The sequence below is a fragment of the Rhamphochromis longiceps genome, linkage group LG6, assembly GCF_057381845.1.
Source record: "Rhamphochromis longiceps isolate RC_006_pf linkage group LG6, R_longiceps_female_GT1.1, whole genome shotgun sequence".
Taxonomy (NCBI): domain Eukaryota; kingdom Metazoa; phylum Chordata; class Actinopteri; order Cichliformes; family Cichlidae; genus Rhamphochromis; species Rhamphochromis longiceps.
Genome location: NC_140562.1, coordinates 2,968,739 through 2,988,483, shown reverse-complemented (window position 1 = coordinate 2,988,483; position 19,745 = coordinate 2,968,739). Strand labels below are relative to the sequence as shown.

At 46.4% G+C, this 19,745-nt stretch overlaps 3 protein-coding genes across 7 annotated transcripts in view; 1 reads left to right on the top strand and 2 right to left on the bottom strand.

Annotated features, from left to right (window-relative positions):
- Positions 1 to 5,353: 5,353 nt before the first annotated feature.
- On the bottom strand, positions 5,354 to 11,484 carry ddt (D-dopachrome tautomerase). Of its 2 annotated transcripts, XM_085408922.1 has the most exons (3): positions 11,281 to 11,451; positions 7,483 to 7,658; positions 5,354 to 5,518 (listed from the first exon to the last, which is right to left on the bottom strand). In XM_085408922.1, the coding sequence occupies exons 1-3, from the start codon at positions 11,386 to 11,388 to the stop codon at positions 5,446 to 5,448; spliced, it is 357 nt and encodes a 118-aa protein (XP_085265048.1). In that variant the 5' UTR covers positions 11,389 to 11,451; the 3' UTR covers positions 5,354 to 5,445. The 2 variants fall into 2 exon arrangements, with proteins under 2 accessions (XP_085265048.1, XP_085265049.1); XM_085408923.1 differs by lacking the exon at positions 5,354 to 5,518 and having other exon boundaries at positions 7,479 to 7,658; positions 11,281 to 11,484.
- Positions 11,485 to 13,745: 2,261 nt separating this feature from the next.
- Positions 13,746 to 15,607, bottom strand: chchd10 (coiled-coil-helix-coiled-coil-helix domain containing 10). Of its 2 annotated transcripts, XR_014912034.1 has the most exons (5): positions 15,429 to 15,607; positions 14,470 to 14,692; positions 14,212 to 14,353; positions 13,833 to 13,919; positions 13,755 to 13,802 (listed from the first exon to the last, which is right to left on the bottom strand). XR_014912034.1 is itself a non-coding variant. In XM_085408935.1 (4 exons), the coding sequence occupies exons 1-4, from the start codon at positions 15,590 to 15,592 to the stop codon at positions 13,900 to 13,902; spliced, it is 549 nt and encodes a 182-aa protein (XP_085265061.1). In that variant the 5' UTR covers positions 15,593 to 15,607; the 3' UTR covers positions 13,746 to 13,899. The 2 variants fall into 2 exon arrangements, 1 of the variants encoding a protein (XP_085265061.1); XM_085408935.1 differs by having other exon boundaries at positions 13,746 to 13,919.
- A 1,069-nt stretch (positions 15,608 to 16,676) lies between these two features.
- LOC146667263 (uncharacterized) overlaps positions 16,677 to 19,745 on the top strand; it is a 10,261-nt gene continuing 7,192 nt past the window's right edge. For all 3 annotated transcript variants that reach the window (XM_085408929.1, XM_085408927.1, XM_085408930.1), the window contains exons 1-2: positions 16,677 to 17,393; positions 18,642 to 18,772. In XM_085408929.1, the coding sequence (XP_085265055.1) occupies positions 17,105 to 17,393; positions 18,642 to 18,772 (420 nt within the window). In that variant the 5' untranslated portion in view covers positions 16,677 to 17,104. The remainder of the gene's footprint in view (positions 17,394 to 18,641; positions 18,773 to 19,745) is intronic.

The following is a 19,745-nucleotide window of genomic DNA, read 5'->3' as shown; positions in this document are numbered from 1 at the left end:
ATGAACATAAATCAGATTTAACTGGATTATGTGTTTAGGTCAAGAGACACAGACCTTCATCTTTAAGAGGCTCTTCCCGAATGTCTAATCACGATGTTTGTGTTTGTCTGCAGCAGAGAGGGTATAACACAAGGCCACAGTCATGTGGTATTCTTATTCTTATGTATAAAAAGGGTTCACAACTGAAAGTAAAAAGTAATACAGTTAATGCACATTCATCTTAGTTGACATAAGCATAAAGACAATGTAAATAAGATATGGAAATATTTTAAAAGTTATTATTTTTCATGTTGCATCAGTGGTTGTCATTTTATTCACCAGAACTGCGATCTGTACAATACTAATCGGCTAGTTTCTGGGATCGATTGGTAGTGTCTCCAATCTCCACTAGGGGGCTTTCGCACATTCTCCTCATTGCATTAAACTACTCTGTGAGATAACAACACAAAATCACTTGTGATTCTTTCCTTCCTGTTTTCAGGGGTGTAATAATGGCTGCATTCACTGAGGAATGTAGAGGAACAGTTAATATATGACAGCCTATATTTAGTAACATCGGGTCAGTGCAACACAACCAGGCACCTTTACATCGATAGCTCAATTGTGTCCAGCAATATTGTCAGAAACGTTTTGATACACAGACTTTGCTTATCTCATATAAATGATTGACATTAAATGCAGTCATGGGGGATCAGTTGGGCTTCAGAGGTGCAAACTTAGTGTCATCAGCTGTAGTCTGTTATGTTGAAGTTGCCTCGTTCTAATGTTTTCTCTGAGGCTGCTGTAAATGTGAATATATTTACTGTGGGTTTTGCTTGAAGAAGCTTTACGTTGTGAAAAACTGAAATCTTAAATTAGAATTGTTGTGCCTTATTTTGTGGATCTTTTTACATATATTTGAAAATACTAAAATTTGTATATTTATGTATTTTTGTTTGTCTGATAGCATTGATTTATAAAATAAATCAGACATTTCAAACAGTTACTCGCTACTTACTCAGTACTTGAGTAGCCTTTTCACCAAGTACTTTTTTACTCTTACTCGAGTAACTTTTTTGACGACTACTTTTCACTTTTACTTGAGTAATAATATTTTAAAGTAATGATACTCTTACTTGAGTACAATTTTTGGATACTCGACCCACCTCTGCATCCAAGTGACTTCTTCAGTCTCAGCTGACTGCAGGTTTCCCCAACCTTACAAACACATGTGAGTGAAGTTGCCCTCCAACCTTCTTCTAATCAAACAAAATTGATGTCAAACATTTGTCCTGCAAATTATTTTGTTTGTGCAGGTTGTGTTTCTCTAATTTTATACACAGTACATGTACAGTGAGAGAGATGTTACATCTGTCTTCACTTGCATCCCAGTCATAGAAGCGTTGGAGGTCGTTCTTTCTCCCACTGAAAATGTCCAGATGAACAGAATCAACCTTTTGGGATTTACTTACCTGGATGATTAAGCACGCATCAAGACGTTATTTTATTAATATTTCTAAAATGATCGCAGCACACACGAACATTTTTGAAGCACAAACCAGCACAAACGTAGCAGAAACGTTTAACATCGTGTTTGATTTGGGTAATGTGGGGGGGCTGGTTGACCTTTTGACCTTTACATTTTCATTAATATCTTTAAAACAGAAGCAGCACAAATGACAATTTTAGCAGCACAAACCAGCACAAACATAGCTCAACTGATTAACACCAATTTTGTTTGATTCCATTAATGTGGGGGGGCTGGTTGACCTCTGATGACCTCTAGAAATTTTTATTAATATCTTTAAAATGATAGCAGCACAAACCAGCACAAACGTTTGATACCACTTTTGTTGGATTTGAAGAAGGTGGGGGGGCAACTTCACTCACATACATGAAGCCAATGACAAGCCTGCATCATTCCCTAATGACCACCAGGGGGCAGGAGAGCCCGGACCAACGTGCCAGAATGTTTTCTTCGGTGGGCGTGTCTAAGATATGACCACACTGCCAGCATAAGAGGAACTGGTATAACAGCAGTTTCATCACACAACATATCAGAATCAGAATCAGAATACTTTATTCATCCCGAGGGAAATTAGGGTTACAGCAGGCAGCACGCTAATGGCGCATGCACACTTACAAAGGAACCTTCTGACCAACTTTACACAAACATCACATTGGGCAGACATGTCAGAAAGGTAGGCTGATAGGAAAAAACAACGAAAATACATAACATGAGGTAAGAGGAGGAGAAAAAAAACTCCACTCAGACTGAGCTCCTAGTGGGAGAACAGTTTGATAACAGAAAAAACACCTCAGCACAAAAGCACATGACTATCAATACACCATAGAAACACAAGACCAGCAACAGGTAAAGGGTAAGAGAGAGCCGGTGTACACAGCGCATCCGGTCCTGCAGCATCTGCGCTGGTCCAGTTGACTGCTATCATCCCCGGTAGGGCACAAGCATCGAAGGCGTTGGAAAGGGAGGGGGGATGAGTGAGTGTCTATCAGTGTAAGTGTATGTGTGGGCGTGTCCATAGTTCAGCTGAGACAGTGTCCTTCGGCCTATCAGGCTAAGTAAACAGTCCTCCAGTCAATCCAGGTGTCCTTGCATGGGACGGGAAGAATAGCCGTAACACAGTCATTATCAGGGAGTGATTGTTCGGCTCCAGCCTTGGGCCTGCAGCTGGCGCCGTGATGGGGATCCGCAATGTTCATGTTGATTTTGTTAATATATATTTTCAGTCATATTTTGATGTGTTTTGTTGTTTTCATCACTTTTATTTGGTCTTTTTAGTTGCAGAGGTAACCATGGTTCTATGAATGAGTTTATTACAGCTTGAGACACGTTTAAGGACCAGGCAGGACAAATATTTCACAATATACAGCAGGTCCCAGAATATTCCTCAGTCTGGTGAAGGCAGAGAGGTGGTTGGTATGATGGAGAGAAGGAAGACACATGGATGTGGGCACGCTGAACTCCAGCTGAGCCACCCGTCTGTCATCATTGCTGCACTGCTGGTAGTGCCTTGCTTGCATTAGCTTGCACCTCCTTCCCTCTGATTCATTCCTAGAGAGTCGTCTGATTGTTTTGGTAGGAAGCCAACATGGGCAGTGTTTCGGCATCAAACCTGAGAGTCAAGTTCAACAGACATCTGGCTCTTATGTGGAGCGTCAGACAAACTGAGACTGATGAGGAAGTCTGGCTAAAGAACGCTGGAATCTCCCACCTCGACTGATTCATGGATAAATAATCTACCTGTGGATCCTGGCAGATGTTTGAATGTGAACTGAGAGAAATCCTTTTGACTGTGGTTTTGTGGTGATCTCATTAACCTTTTATCACCTAAGTAGCATACAGGCGACCTGGAATTATTTTGTCATTTTCACTGTAAAATTCTGAGTCCCATTCTTCAGGAATCATCTGAATTTCTTCTCTAGCTCAGAATAGTTGAGGAGTGATGAGAGGCGCGAGTGGTAACATCTAGGAGGAGCTTCTGTCTGTGTTCACACAGCAGAACCAAGCACAAATGGAGCTGGAGTCTTTAAAGAGCAGCCCCACCGCTGGCTGATGGTCAGAGTATCTGCCTGAAGTGAAGGCATTTCAGGATTGAGATGTGAATGTACTGAAGAGCGATGAGTGTTGAAAAGCTGGAAGAAGTGCTTTAATCAGCTGATGAATGAAGAAAGTGGAGGACAGCTAGGAAGAGCAGAGGATTAGTAAGGAGGAGGTGAGGGCAGCTATGAAGAGGCTACTCTAGAGGACGATCCTGTGGAGTCGGTTGTTTAGGAGGACAGTGGACTAACCAGGATTTTCACAGGAGGAGAACTGTACTGGTACAGATCTGCAAGCACCAGGGTGATGTACAGAGCTGCAGTAACTACAGAGGGCTGATGAGCCACAGCATGAAGATATTCAGATGTCCAGGTGTTCACTGGGAGTGAGCAGGATGGACAGGACTAGAAATGAGTCCATCAGAGGAACAGCTCAGAGTCAGAGAGGCTGGGATGATTTGCACATGTGCAGAGCAGGGAGGGTGGATGTACTGGACACAGGATGATGAAGATGGAGCAGCCAGGCCGGGGGAAAGAGGAAGACCTCAGAGGAGGTTCATGGATGTAGGGGTGTTGGTGTCACACAGGGGGATGCTGGGAGAGGCTGAGACAGAGGCTCCTAAACCGACCAGCTGAACGTCTGAAAAATCACCCGAGATCCTAACTTTGTTCCTCGTTAACTTTTATTATGGCCCTAACCAAAGATCAGTCACGTCTCCACTGATAACTGGTGACCTGCGTGATTACGTTTTTGTCTTGTTCTGGCTGCATTAAAAGTCAGTGTTTCCTGCTCATACACTGTGACGTTTAATATCAGGGGCTCTCTGCAGGTTCGTCTCACAGCTGCTGTGAGCCAGATGATTCAGGGAGTTCAGTCCAACGGGGAGTCCTCGTGCTCCATCTCTCTGCTCTCTGAGCTGCAGAGCACTGGGTGAAAGGTCATCTGAGCATTTACATAACTCAGAGCTATGCTCCTGTTGTTGCTCTTTCAGGGACAGATGAGGGTCAGTAACCTCCTATGACAAACACTTGCTAGCATGGACTGCCTTCATAAATGTACCCGTGTTCACTCAGCTGGTGAAGTCTTACAGCTCATCATTGTGTTAGTCAGGCCAAAGCAGCTTGTTTGGAACATCCAGTTATTCTCTAACCCAGATTCTAGAGACTAAACCCTTCACACTGATGTTCATCACTTAGATTAAACTCACCTTTTCCAGTACATTTCCAACTGTAGGATTGAGTATTACTGCAAATGGAGACGGTCCTCTACCTCAGCCAACACAGGAGCTTTCCTCTGCTCTCACACATAAAGACGTGTTGCTCAGTAAGGACGAGGCATTTAGCCATGTCTTCTTTAGATAAGGAATATTAACACATTTAGGATACACATGTAAAAAGTGGCACCTTTCTCACTGATGTGTGTGAGCCAGGAGCTACGAGCTGTACGTCGCACTTCTTTAACGACTGAAATCACCAATGTGCAAAGATGCACATCGAACCTGCTGAACACACGAAACAATGAACATTTTCAGGTGAAGCTGAGCTTTGAGAATCTGGCAGCAGATGTATAACGTGCAGTGATGGCTCACACGTGTCTGCTAACATGTGAAAGAAGGCAAACACACACACACATAAGTGAACTGTGTTTATTTCATCCACATCACAGTAACATTGTTTCCAGAGGAGCCCTCTGCTACATCAAAACTCAAACTTTAGAGCTCTTTCTCTGTGCGCTTCTTCGTAACAAGTATAGAAACCAAGCGAATGTAACAGTCGCAGAGCTTGGGTTTGGTTCAGACAGCAGAAATGATCATGGTGTGAAAATGAAGCAAGTGACCTTTAAACGACTGTGCAGAGGGGGCGGGTGCTGATGTGGTACAGCCGGTCGTTCAGGGAGGCGAGCCTTCACAGGAAGCTCATGACGGTTCCCTTTTTCCCCACTTGGTGAGGCTCCAGCGCGTTGAACACAATCACAATCCTGCCAATCAAACACAGCAGTCAGTCTGCACATCCACATGAGAGCAGCACACTCATCGCTGACAGCAGCACTAATGCTTACTGTGTTTAAACCATCATCCCAGACAGAAGACTGGCCCTGGAAGCAATCTTTCTACCAAATCAGTTCTCTACATCATCCTAATGGGAAATGCTCCACATGTGTCCAGATGATCTGCAACAACAGGAGGAAGAAGCACAAACACAGCACATCGAACACCTCTGCACCAGTGTTGTGGAGCACGGTGGTGCAGAGGTGAGGATTTGGGCTTGTTTTCTGATTGTTGCGAGTGCTCTTGCTCTTGACGAAGGCGGTCGCACTTTTCTCCTCTCCCTTAGCTTCCCTGCTTAGCCTCTTGTGTCCTTGTCTAGTCTCGTGTTTTTTTGTATTACTTTTTATTACTTTTCCGTGGAACACTCTCACAGTCTGTTCTCTAAAACCTAAAAGAGAATTATGGGTTGGATCAACTGGTCCCTGAATGCAATTGACACCCCTTTCTCAACGAGAAGTCTGGGCTCGGGTGAGCCTGAGTGCTGAAGACATCTACCTATTCAGAACCATGGTAACAGGGTTCTTGCTGATCGGAGCTGGCTTGGCCCTGACTTATCGAAGAATTAAGAAAGCAGAACCGGCTGTTCAAACCCCCACAAGGCTGCCCGCTGGGATTGGAACGATGGAAGAGGCGTGAGTTTCTCAAAATGGGCTCATTGAACGCAGCATGGATAAGATCTTGGAGAAGCTTACGGCTGCTGTGAATACTCAGAATAAGATCTCTGAGCCCAAATTGGATGACATCTCGAGGAGGCCCACTGTTGTGAGTTCTCAGAATCGGCTCTTTGAGCACAAGAATGACAACATCACAGAACGTAAGTATGGCGAAGCTCGCGGCTCTCCAACGGGAGATTGAGAGACCAGTGTTGGACTGTAGAACTGCTTTGAAATTCATATGAGCTGTTCGCACTAAAGTAAAAAGCACCATCACTTCATGCGGATACCCTCTCGGCGCCAGCTGCAGTCGCAAGGCTGGAGCTGAACAACAACACCCTGATAACGACTGTGTTTAGTCTGTTCTTCCCATTCCATGCAAGGCCACCTGGGTTGGCTGGAAGACTGTTTACTGAGCCTGGCAGGGCGAAGGACACTGTCTCAGCTGAACTCTGGACACGCCCACACATACATATACACTGATATGCACACACTCATCCTCCCTCCCTTTCCAAACGCCTTCGATGCTTGTTGCCTCCTGGGAACACGGCGGGTCTGAGCCCGCGCTGGATGGTAGCGCTGGGCAGGATGGCTGCTGTGTTTGCTTCGGATTACTCCTCACCCCCCACCCGACCCTGTGGCTGGTCACGTGCTCCATAATGTTGTGCTGTGGACATTTATGTGCTTCTTTGTGCAGAGGAGTTTTGTTGTTTCCTGTTCTCATGCTGTCCTCCCAGGAGCCCAGCATGAGTAGAGGTCTCTTTTATTCCTCTTGTACTTTCCCATTGTAGTGTATATTTCAGTGTTTCTCTGTAACGCTACCGATCTCTGACCTGTATCCCCATGTGATGTCTGTGCTATGTATGTATGGACGGGAGGGGGGGGGTCCTATTTCACTGCAGGTGTAAACTTTGCATGTGACAAATAAAAGGCTTGATTGATTGATTGACTGACTGACTGAGTGCTGCAGTGGCATTGATTAGTGCTGGGCTCTGCTGGGATCGGGCCCAGTTTGACTTTATAGCATTCTACAGAGTAGTAAACGTACACGCTCTTCTTTCCAAAGTATATTTATACAACAGCTGTCTACATTCAGAAAAGGCTCAGCGGCTCATGTCCGTTAGTTTATTCAGTTAGTGAATCATTAACATTCACAGCCTTTACATGTGATCACTGTCAAGCTGTTAAGGAGACAGCCTCAGTAAACAGGTAACTACAGCGAGTGTGCACAGCAGACTCACCTGTCTTGGCTCAGATCGAGCTCCTTGGTCAGAAACTCAAAGATCTTGGCGCTGTGCTCCTTGTTCTTCTCGGCGGTGTCAGTCACACCGATAGCAGACACTGACAGGATCACACACGGAGAGGTGGAACCTGCCATCAGCATCGGCAGCCCCGGCGTCACCACCACGTTCATCCGCTGGACCAAAGACACAGACACTCGCATTGAAGCCCGACTGAGAAAGAAGGCTGCACGGGCGAGGCTTCATCAAACAAACTAAGTGTGCTTACTTCCACAGAGGGCAGCACAGGTGCACCAGTTACTCCTCTGTGTCCTCGCTGCACACGCAAAACATGACGTAGCCTTAAACACGGTCACGAGCATCAGTGCAGTTAATCCACTGAATAATACAGTGTTCAATAGTTTGGTGTTATCAGACTTTGTGCAAAGGTACAGTTCGTGTTTCTCTAAGCAGAGTCACATTCTTTCATGTACATCTCTGAGGGGTAAAATATTAGTGTTTAAAAGTTGTGGAGGTGGACACAGTAACTCTGACCTCTGACCTCCTACAGTGGCTATGACCCTGACCGAAGGTGAAGCGACGCCCTGTACGAACATTCTGCTCTCCATACTTCTGCGTTGTTTGTTGGCAAGTCTTTCTTATCTGAGAAGGTTTAAATTTTTATCATTAGCTTTTCCTTCTTTTTGAGTTGAGACAAAGCTGTGTGAAATTAGCCACGTTCCTCGCTGCTAGCACAGTAACCTGATCTGCTGGATGAAATGTATATTTTCATAGGTATTTGAAAGCTACTTGTGGCACATTGAACTGCATGCTGACAAGCCCTGACCTAACACAGTATCCCAGTTTAACTGCTCTCCTGTAAACTGGTGAGACATCGTCCTCTGTCCCGGCTCCAGATGTGAGCGGTCTCTGCCAGCATGTCATTAGGTTTGGTAAAAAACAAGAGTTCAAGCAAATGCACATACATGTTAATATTATCATTGGATCCCGATACACACGACATGCTGATTAAAATGCTGTTCATGTGTTTGTGCTCCATGGAAACTAGTTTTAGCAGCGTGCTCTTCTTCACTCGGTCAGTCACAGTTCTGTTACAAATGCAGACAAAAACACTGACAGCAGATCTCCAGAACATCACCTCGACATCCAGGTTTGTCCAAAGTCTTTGTGTTTCTCTGATGAGCATCAGTATTAAATGTGGATTCTTATTAGCAGCTTCACTGCTTGTTGGCTTTAAAGCTTTTATAGCTCTCCAAGCCTGAGTGGTCCTACACGGAGTGCGTTTGTAGCTGCTGGCTACAGCTGGAATAGGGCATTTACTTTATTCTTTACATCAGAGCAGGTGTGGGGAACGCCAGGCCTCGAGCGCCGGTGTCCTGCAGGTTTTAGACGTGTCCTTGATCTGCATGGCTAAATGACCTCCTCAGCATGTCTTGAGGTTCTCCAGAGGCCGGTGTTGTGCCAAATAGTGATTGTCTGCCAAAAATTGATTTCCGGTATTTGCCAAAAACTGATTGGTCGTATTTAAACTAGAGATGGCACGATACCACTTTTTTATGTCCGATACCGATACCATAAATTTGGATATCTGCCGATACCGATATGAATCCGATATAGTGTGTTTTAATCAACAAAACTGTTTTTTAAAATATCTTGCTGCATTTTGCAAGTCTGCAAGTTCATACTCAAGTTTAAAACAACAACTACACTAAAGCTATTCTGTTATACCTGTATACAAAAAAAAATATTTCATAGTTCAGCAATACTGATCAATCTAATAAACTTAAACCTACACCATCCTCCCTATTCTGGTATTTTAAAGAGTACTTAGCGTAAATATTAAGCAACCTAACTAATAGGGTTCCAACTCCCAGCAACAACAAAAATAAATAAATAAAAAATAGGGAACCACCCCTCACGCTCCACCTCATGATGCTTAATCGACGTAATCAACCTTAATTTGATGCAGTGTGAAAAAAAATGCACAGAAATCAATTATTTTTCAAGAAATATTAAATAGATTCAACATCTTTCTTCAACAAAATTGCAGACTGCACAGATGGTACCTTCCCAAAGTAAAAAGTACTATAGCTTACTAGGGTATATATATTAGACTTAATAGTCACTATATACAGTAATTGACTTCTATTCATTTTACATCAAATTAAAACTTTGGGTGTCAGATAATTATTTATTAAAAGCTCGACATTTTAAATGAGAATAAGAAAGAAAAGTATGTCTTTGTGCCCCCTTTTCCCAGTTAATGGCCTATCGGCCCCCCTGGCTAAACTTTGCTAGATCCGCCCCTGCACAGTTACCAGCGTCAGCTACGTAGAAAAAGATCCTGGAGTAGAAAGTAATATTAAATAAATTCTAACAACAGCTTATCAAGCTTAAACGTGCTGCTGTTGTTCAGCCGCTGGTTTCCTCTTTCTGGCGCAAAGTGGGCCAAAAACAAACAAGAGAGACTCGCGACAGAAAAGCCGATCAGCTGATCATTTAAGCAGTTTCATGATTGAAGTAGCAGCCGGAGAGCGAGAGGCAGTCGTTTGTTAAGCTTAATGCAGGAATGCTTTACAAACATTCAGAGATGGACTTACACACTTGCTTTACTTCTCTCGGGGATAACTTTGTCGGAGATGAAATGCCGGGTTGCTAGCGAAGCTCCACATGCTATCCAGACCACCGACAGGTCCCGCATGCCACAGCCGCTCTATCACGTGATGCATACTGCTCCGACGTGCTAACGTTCTGAGGTGAGTTACGGCGTGTTGCAAGTTTTGTGAGGTGCTTTCGTGATATTTAATGGATCGGATTACATTTTTTATTTTTCTCCGATATCCGATCCAGTAATTTAGGTCAGTATCGGACCGATACCGATACGTAATATCGGATCGGTCCATCTCTAATTTAAACTGCTATAAATAACTTGTTGGGCTATAATATGTGAAACATATGTCAAATGGATCCCTCATGGATAACATAAAGCCATCTTTGGCCACAAACAACATTTGTGTAACAAGGTAGAAGCCGCAATCAGTTTTTGGCAGTGACTTTTATATGACCTTTATTTATGCAATTCTCATTAACATTAAAAGTCTCTTGTAAGAGTAAGTTGGCCAAGAGGACAGCAGAAATGGCAGCAAAAATTACAATAGTTCTGTAAACATATTTTAAGTGGGGCTAAAGGACCGAATTTGTTATAAAGTAACTACAGTAACACAGAGTTATACAGATACTTGAAAAACTGATAATTTTTTAATTCAATTTATAATCCTTTTGTAAACCCTGTTCACCGAAGTCTATTACCAACACATGTAAAGATTTTACTCATAAAAAATACACAGACACATTGGAAATCCGTTTTTGGCACAACACCGGGTAACAAACTCATCGTGCGATTCAGGTGAGATCTAAAACCTGCAGGTCCCCACGCGTGATCCAGAGGCTGCAGCTGCAAGAATAGAAACTACACCCTCGTTTCAGACACGTGACTATAATCCAGCGCTATCAGCCTGTGCTGTGTCCTGCTGATGGAGCTGTGATACTGAATCAACTTTGTTGACAAAGCGGCTCTTCGACGCGTGTAAAAACACTGCGCGTGACTTTCACCGATTCACGCGTCATATCCAACTCTTCCCGATCGGTGCTTGTGATTGGTCACCTGTCGTACGTGGATCAGGGCTGAGAGGGTGATGAGAGAGCTGATCAGCGGACACGTATCCTCGGTGTGCGGCGCTCGCTCGCGGGCCTGTCAGCCTGGAGGTCGGGCTGGGTTCGTGTGTGTGCCGTACTCACGTCCTCGGGTTTCCCCAGAGCCGCCGCGGTGCTGGAGCACAGCCTCTTCAGAAAGGCCTCCGAGAACTGGCCGGCGGGCAGGTTGCTCTGTAGCTCGATGAAAGGCATGTTGCTGGAGCTCGCACGGACGTGGCCGTGGGAGGCTGAGACGGATGTGTCGTAAGAGCTGGCGAACCCGGAAGTAAACATGTAAAACCTTAACTCTTTACCTGGGCTGGGAAACTACAACTGTGATTGATGACGTCAGGTGTCATCAATCACAGCCCCCCCACTCACATGACTGCCCGCATGTTGGATCGTCGGCTCGCTGGTTGGGGTCCAGAAAGTGATGTGAGCACTTTGGACAGAGCCGCTCTCACTTCTACAAACCTGGACAAATGTGTTTAAACATAAACGAGACCGTCCACGGCTGCAGTGTGTGTGTGCTCCCACGCTTCAAGTCAAAACGAAACAAGCGCGAGCACTCACGGAGACCAGGTAACTTCAGCGTGGACTGTTAAACATCAGGTTCTTATGAAGCCCTACGGAGCCTCGCACGGGACTGTCCAGAGCACTGTTAAATCAAATCAAATCAAATCACTTTTATTGTCACATCACATGTGCAGGCACACTGGCACAGCACATGCGAGTGAAATTCTTGTGTGCGAGCCCCACAAGCAACAGAGATGTGCAAACACAACAACACAAACGAGCAAAATACAAGAATGGCCAACCTGAAACTAATAAATATATGTACAATATATAATAGTGTATGCATTTCTGGATGGGTATACTAAATATTTTCCTACGTGTGTGTGTGTGTGTGTGTGTGTGTACACATTTTTACAAATTAAATAGTAAAAAAATAAAATAAAATAAAATAATAATAATAAAATATACAGAGTTGAATATGTGCAAAACAAGTGGCATTTATATACAGTGTGGAGTGCATAATGTTAGTGAACTTAACCAAGACTGACAGGGAAGACTTTGTCCCGGACGGCTGGTTTAATGTGCTCATAGTTCAGGCCAAGCGGCCGTGTCTTCCATCGCGGTGGTTGTTTCCGAGGTCTCAGTGCTGACCTGGAGGCACGTGGACTTAAAACACTCTTGCAGGATCTCACACAGCTTCAGTTCCTTTCTCTAGTGGACCTTGCGGGGCTCCGTAGGAGCTCGTTTCCTGTTTGTGCTGTAAAGAGAAAAGTGGACTGAATCACAAAAATCGCTTTCAGGGATGTTCCAGATCAGACCTTCACACAGTCATTAGGGAGCGTTTGCATTTTAAATATATTAACCCCCAACCGGTCGCAGCAGATGCCCCGCCCCTCCCTGAGCCTGGTGCTGCTGGAGGTTTCTTCCTGTTAAAAGAGAGTTTTTCCTTCCCGCTGTCACCAAAGTGCTGCTCGTAGGGGGTCACATGATTTTGGGGGTTTTCTTTACCTTACGATATAAAGCGCCTTGAGACAACTGTTGTTGTAACTTGGAGCTATATAAATTAAACGGAGGACTAGCGCTATCAGAAAGATTTCATAAATCCTTATTTGCTATCATTTTTGCTCCAGCAGTTGAATGATGATGGAATTTGGTAACAAAGAGTTTGCAGTGGCTGGGAGGAACAGACTCCTGCATGAGAGTAAGAGGGCTTCAGGGGGGATGACATGACCTATATGTATCCTGGGACGACCACATCGACAGGAGGGACGAGCAACACAGAGGCTGCAACAAGAAGGTGATGAGGTGTTTGCTTTTCAGTCACTGCGGGGAGATCGGCTCACACCAACAAACTGAATGAAGGCTGCCTCTGTGCTGCAAACTGGAAGCTGTGGTGGGGAGCAGGGCCCTGAACAAACTGGTATCCATCATAGATGATCTGCACCAACCTCTGAACAGGCAGTGCAGCAGACTCAGCTCTGCTGCCACACAGGACATCATTCAGACACACAGAACGTGTGTCGGGCAGAGCTGCAACGATAACGATCTGTTAGATTCAGTGTTTCTGGAGTTACAGTCAGTCTTATTTTGAAAGCAGTGTTGTGTGGCTCATGCTGGGAGCTAACACACACAGACCTCTGTGCAACCTTACTGGCTGCTTCTTTCAAACAAACATCTATACAGGGACGCTCAGCTGTTGTTTGCAGATCTCACAAAGGCTCGATTCATTTTGTGGGTTTTTTGCAAATTTAACGGGACTATTAAAAAACACCTGGTGAAATTTAAAATGCAGCTTTCATGTGAAAACATTTCTGTAATGTTCAGATCTGTGTGCTGTTTACATTAGTGCAGTGTGTGGCACACACACCTGTGAGTATCCAGCTGCTAGCAGACTTACAGCACCAATCCAGCAAACAAACCTTTAATGTTCACAGTGTTTACCCACCATCATCATCATCAGTTTCCCACACTGAAAATAATCAAAGCAGGAAGTGAACATTTGTTTCGCTGCAGCATCCCAAAGTAGGACAGACCAACACGTGACGTCAACAGCAGCTATTTATTAAAGAGTTCATCACTGTTGTACAGTCAACACACACACACACACACACACACACACACACACACACACACACACACACTCTCTCTGAAGGACAGCGCTCCCGTTGGTGTCACGTGATCTTCACCATGATTGTGGGGGTCCGTTCATCACACCAGCGATGTCACACCTGCACAATCACAAACAAACACGAGTGAGCGCCCTGCAGACATCAGTCGTCTCCTGACACCATCAGCGCACTTTGTTTTAAAGGGAACTGCTCCTAATGAGGGAACCAAAATAACCAGGATCGATTAGAGGTCCTGAATGTTTGTTTTCCACTGACTACCCACCCCCACTGATCACGTGACTGCACACTCAGGGCAATCACATGAAGCCGGTGGGCTGTTGTTGCAGGTTTTCGTGGCGTGCTCCGAGTAGAGCTGCAGTATGAGGCTCCACGCCTCCTTTACCAGACTTACCATGGGAGAACTTGCACTGTTTGAGCGCCTCGTTGAAGCCCTCACAGAGAGTGAGGTCTGTATGGTTGGTGGCACAATCCAGAAACTGTTTGACTTCAAAGTGACAGGGGCCTGGCTGGGCTGGAGCAGACCGGGGGGGCTCCTGAATGAGAGCATAAAGAAATGTCACACTCGTGGCATTTCAAACCACAGCAGCTGCAACATTAGAGCTGAGGCATGCTGGGCGTTGTCTGGGCGGCATTTCCAACCACCTCTTACCTGGTATGTAGCTTTGGCTGGTTCTGGACTGCTGCTGCTGCCCCCACCGAATGCTCCCGTGAGGGCGCTGCCAACCACGTGGCCCACAGCTGAGCCAACAGCTACTCCTGCAGCTGTGGTAGCCATCTGGGCCATGAGTCCTGGACCCTGGGACTGAGCAGGAGCTGGGGCCAGCGAGGCCGGAGGTGCATGAACAGGAGCTGGAGCGTGGGATGGAGCTGGGCTACAGACAGGAGAAAAACAGTCATGCAACACTGCTGCTAGCAGGACAAGAGCTTCCAGCTGCTGAACGCTCTCTGTGCTGCTGTTAGTTTCTGAGGGTAGGCTTCACATCAGAGTTAGCAGGTTTGGAGTTGGTTAGCATGCTGTGTGGATTTGTGATACGTCATCCGTCGCAGATCAAGTTCTGTTGCAATTCAAATTCCCAGATGTGCTCCGGCTCCTCCTGTCCTATCCAGGATGCATTGATGGCGGTTGCCTGCGTGGACTCAGTGCAGCCAAACATCCCAGAATGCATTCAGTCCAGAAGTCACACGTCACTTCGCTCATTCCTAAATGTTAGTGTTTGGTTTCTTTGCTCCTGATTAAAGTTCAGCTTCATAACTGGATCATTTTATTTCATTTGGAGAGGTGTCAGTACATGTTGAACTGAATATTACATCAGATATGACAGGTGAAAACTGTGCTGTTCTTATTTCAACAGCTGAATTCAGGCTAGCATTAAACACATTTTAGTTCAGAGATGATCAAATTATGTTTTTAATATTTGTATAATTGTCCAAGCTCAGAGCTGTTAGCTGAAGCTGCTTCACTCACCTTTTGTGACGCAGAAAAATGGCAGCAGTGTTTCAGGCGCACGTCACCGTGAAAGTCACGTGTACGGCGGGATCAGCGCTGCGTTTGCACTAATGCAGCAGCAGCGCTGAGATATTAACACACAGGTACTGTGACAGTCTCACCTGGCTGGAGCCGAGGGACGGCTGCGGCTTCCTCTGGCCATTGGAGATGATTTAGCGGACAACGCAAAGCCTGGACACGCCGACCTGCTCGCCTCTACACCGGCTCGACTGACCTTGTGCAACTCGCCTGTAATCCCCCCCAAAGAGCAACTGGAGGCAAACATCGCGAGATTTAGGCGTTACTTTAAACTCCCGTAGTGTCTCCTGGCGGGGAGGGTGGGGGGGCTGCACTTCTTGGGTTTTTAAAGTTTCATTGGAGGTTGGTAAACAGCAAAACGGCGCATTAGCGCCATCAGCTGGTATGTGGATGATCCAGCATGTTCAAAACCAGCAACACTAAATCTCAGCTGCTGACAAGCGTCCATGGCTGCAGAGCTCCGTTTGCAGCAGCTCACTGAGATCTGGCCAGTGTTGGCCAAGTTACTTGAAAAAAGTAATGAGATTACAGTAACGCGTTACTGCCCATCTCTGGATCTGGCTGCCTCTTTGTCTTCTTGTGGTTTTGGGTCACTTCAGTGACGCCTGTCCTTCGCACAGTGGTCACAGGGCCCTGAATGAAAACTGTGCTGCTCCCTCCCGTGCGTCTCATTTCTCTGTGTTTGCTGGATTTTCTGAAACCATTGTCCTTTCCTTTCTTGCTCCTTTCGTTAGAGTTTGCGCTCTGATGTCTGAGCTGCAAACTGACCCGTGGTCTTGTATCGTCGTCCGGCTGCAGAGCTCAAAGAGCCCATTGCTGATCCTTTTCCCTAATCTGACATGAAACTGGGACAATAAATCACATCACTTTTTTTATTGTCACATCACATGTGCAGGCACACTGGCACAGCACATGCGAGTGAAATTCTTGTGTGCGAGCCCCACAAGCAACAGAGATGTGCAAACACAACAACACAAACGAGCAAAATACAAGAATGGCCAACCTGAAACTAATAAATATATGTACAATATATAATAGTGTATGCATTTCTGGATGTGTATACTAAATATTTTCCTACGTGTGTGTGTGTGTGTGTGTGTGTGTGTGTGTGTGTGTGTGTGTGTGTGTGTGTGTATACACATTTTTACAAATTAAATAGTAAAAAAATAAAATATAATAATAATAATAATAATAATAAAATATATAAACGCTGTGTGTGAGGCAGTACAGATGTGGACAGAACTGTAACACTGGTCCATGTCTGTGTGACTGTGTGCCGGTGTAGAAAAGAAGCAGTAACGGAAGATACACCCCACGGCAGTGCTGCTGTCTGGGCGACTGTCCACCCACAGCTCTGTGCTTCTCCTCATTTTCACAGGTTTCTGTAGTTTGATGTCATAACCAAGGATTTCATCTTTTCATTCTGTCCCTTTACAGCTGTTCACTGTTACACACAAATCATGAAAGCAGCCCGTGACTGCAGCGTGGGCTGGCTGTGTGCTCTCGTGCAGCAGCGCGGGGAGTCCTCTCAGCTCTGGCTGTGGTGAGCGCTCACAGGCAGTACCGCCCCTGACCGCAGGGGGCGCTGTGTGCTGATCGCCGGGGTTCCTTCTGGAAAAGCTCCGTCGACGTTAAAGCTTCCGAAGAGCGTCCGTCCTGTGAGCCGAGGTGCAGGTGGTGGTCCCGGGTTATGCATGTCAGATAGCAGCAGTAACAACGCACAGGCTCCGCCTTCTGTGAGAGGGCCGAAGGTCTGAAGATGTCTGCCGCCGTGGACTTCCACTCTCAGATCGCCTCCATCATGGAGGTGCTGGCTAACGCGGCCGTGGCGGAAATCTGTAAAGTTGTGGACGATGGATACGCGGTGGTTCACCTGGAGATGTCCCGGAGCCAGAAGGAGAACGAGTTCCTGAGGAGGAAAATCAAGCTGCTGGAGCTGCAGATCGCCCGGTACCGAGCGGAGAGGGTGAGGGGGGCAGAGGGCTCCATCAGCAGCCGCTTTCCCGGGGTTCGCCTCTTCAGCCGGCAGAGCAGGGACTCGCAGGCGGGTATGTAGCACCGGCACCGGGTGGTGAAGCATTACCGTCATAGGACAGGCTGGCAGACACGATCAGGACGCGGTGGGAGGGCAGTGTGCCGTGACTCAGCGTGACACAGTCCACTGGGCACTCGGTGATTTTCGTGTTTGACCACGGCCGCGGGCCTGTCCTGTGTTTGGAGCGTCCTCCTCTGTAGCTTGGTGGACTCGAGTGTCAACGCCACGGGCTTATTATATCCAGGCGTACTCACACCCGAGGGATATGTTTGCAGTTCCACTGTTTCTGTGGGCTGATTATCGTGTAGTCCATAGTAAACACACCGCTGACCTCTGACCTCGGTGCCTGAGTCAGCGATTTCACTCCTGTCTCTGATTCGTTGGCTGCCACTGGAGGAGAACGTACTGGCGGCTGCGCAGTAACAAAGCAGGGCAGGGCCCAACAAACCCACGACCCTGGCTTCCCTCATCCACGGTGTGGACAACATGTGACCAGTCACACTGGTTATTGTACTAGCAGCTGATTGGTTGGTCCAGTTAAAGCACTCAGTAGAGTGGGGCGGAGCTACTGTAGCCTCAGTGCTGGTTGATGGTTTGACTGTCAGTGATAAACACAACACACAGGTTACAACTACGTGCTGTAAAATAGTTTGCAGCCAAGAGAAAACAAAGTTTCCTTTAAGAATTGATATCAGACGTTAGAGCAGGGTCCCCAATCCCAGGCCTCGAGGGATTACATCTCACCCTGGGTCAACACACCTGAATCACATGATTGGCTCATTACCAGGCCTCTGAAGAAAGTCAAGACATGTTGAGCAGGTCATTTATACATTTAAATCAGCTGTGATGGATCAAGGACACATCTAAAAACCTGCAGGACACCGGCCCTCAGGGACTGGGATTGGGGACCCCTGCGTTAGACTGTCGGCACACACGTCTCAGGGATCTCCCAGGAGTGGCTGTTTTCTGGAGATCTGATTGGTCAGTAGGTGGTGATTTGTACCTGTTCACCTGTGATGAAGTCTGTTTGTCCAAACACTCAAATCCAGCTTAGCTGTTACGATGATCTACTGCGTCAGCCGTCGGTGTAAGGAGGGCTGACTCGGAGCGGCGAGCCTCTGACTCTGTGGACATGCAGCTTTTTAATACATAACGTGCACATGTGTTTGGCACGACATTAAACACCTGATTGTTTATATGAGTCTTTATTTTGAATGATCAGACTCACGAGCCTCTAATCATTCTTCTGGTATCCCATCAGGCCCCTCTCTGCAGGGCAGGACCAGGTTTCTGAACCGAGGGCCAGGAGCTCATCAGTCTGTGCAGAAGATCCAGCTCGTCAGTCTGGACCAGGATCCTGATCAGGAGGTTGTGACCACCACCAAAGCCGAGGTAAATCCTCACCCACACACGTCCGTTTACACACCAGTCCAAACTGTTCACACTTACAGACTGTCACACAAAGTTTTTATAGTTTTAAGTTGTTTTTAAATGGTCATGGCTGGATCTGTGACTGCGAGTGACCACAGTGGCCCCGGCAGACCTCCCTTTGTTACTCTACCCCCGTTTAAAACATACGATCCATGAAGGTGTAACACAGACAGGCTCAGAGCAGATGCCTGATGTAACCCACACACCTCACCACCGTCTCCTCGTACGTGTCCTGCACCACCTCACACACTGCTCTGACACTGCTGACCTCCATGCAGCACCACAGTTCCTCTCTCAGCAGCCTGTCATCTGCTTTCTCTCATCCTCAAAGACACAGTGAAGCTGACCTTCTCTGTTCTTCTCCATCATCACCCTCAAAGCAAACATCTTCTGCTCACTGATCTCTGTAACCTTGCTTCAACAGCTCTGTCCCACGTCTGCCTGCTGTGGCTCATCGTCCCTCTGTAGTTACTGCAGCTCTGAACATCAGCCTCGTTCTGGCAGATCTGTACCAGTACAGTTCTTCTCCATGCTTCAACAGCCTCTCACAGACACCTTCATACCTGCAAAGGTCATCTGGACCAAGTGTATTTCCACTCTTCATCCTCTTGTAGCTGACCTCACTTCCTGCTTATTATTCCTCTACACTTCCTGATTCACTAACTTCCCCCCACCCTCCTCCTTCCATCGCTCTCTGTTTTTCCAGTCGTGGGAGGAGCTATGAGGACTCCCTGGGCTTGCAGGGAACACAATAGAACAGATGTAGACATTTCTATAATAGAGTGTGAGTGTCTGTGACCACAGTCACATGTGCTTTAGTTCTTTCATGGTGTGTGTGCTTCAATGCACTCTCTAACAGAGTGTACTCACACTTCTGTCCCACTGCCTGTGAACACTTTCCCCTCACGATGTGATGTTTCTTAGCATGTCTGAC

What these genes read in the sequence shown, in the direction of transcription:
- chchd10 (XM_085408935.1), bottom strand. Translation starts at nt 15,592, where the DNA reads ATGTTTGCCTCCAGTTGCTCTTTGGGGGGGATTACAGGCGAGTTGCAC. An exon ending in CAGCCAAAGCTACATACCAG is followed by an intron (nt 14,354 to 14,469) that starts GTAAGAGGTGGT and finishes GCTCTCATTCAG; the next exon opens with GAGCCCCCCCGGTCTGCTCC. An exon ending in ACAGTGCAAGTTCTCCCATG is followed by an intron (nt 13,920 to 14,211) that starts GTAAGTCTGGTA and finishes GTGATTGTGCAG; the next exon opens with GTGTGACATCGCTGGTGTGA.
- ddt (XM_085408923.1), bottom strand. Translation starts at nt 11,469, where the DNA reads ATGTTTACTTCCGGGTTCGCCAGCTCTTACGACACATCCGTCTCAGCC. An exon ending in CTCTGGGGAAACCCGAGGAC is followed by an intron (nt 7,659 to 11,280) that starts GTGAGTACGGCA and finishes TCTTTGGTCCAG; the next exon opens with CGGATGAACGTGGTGGTGAC.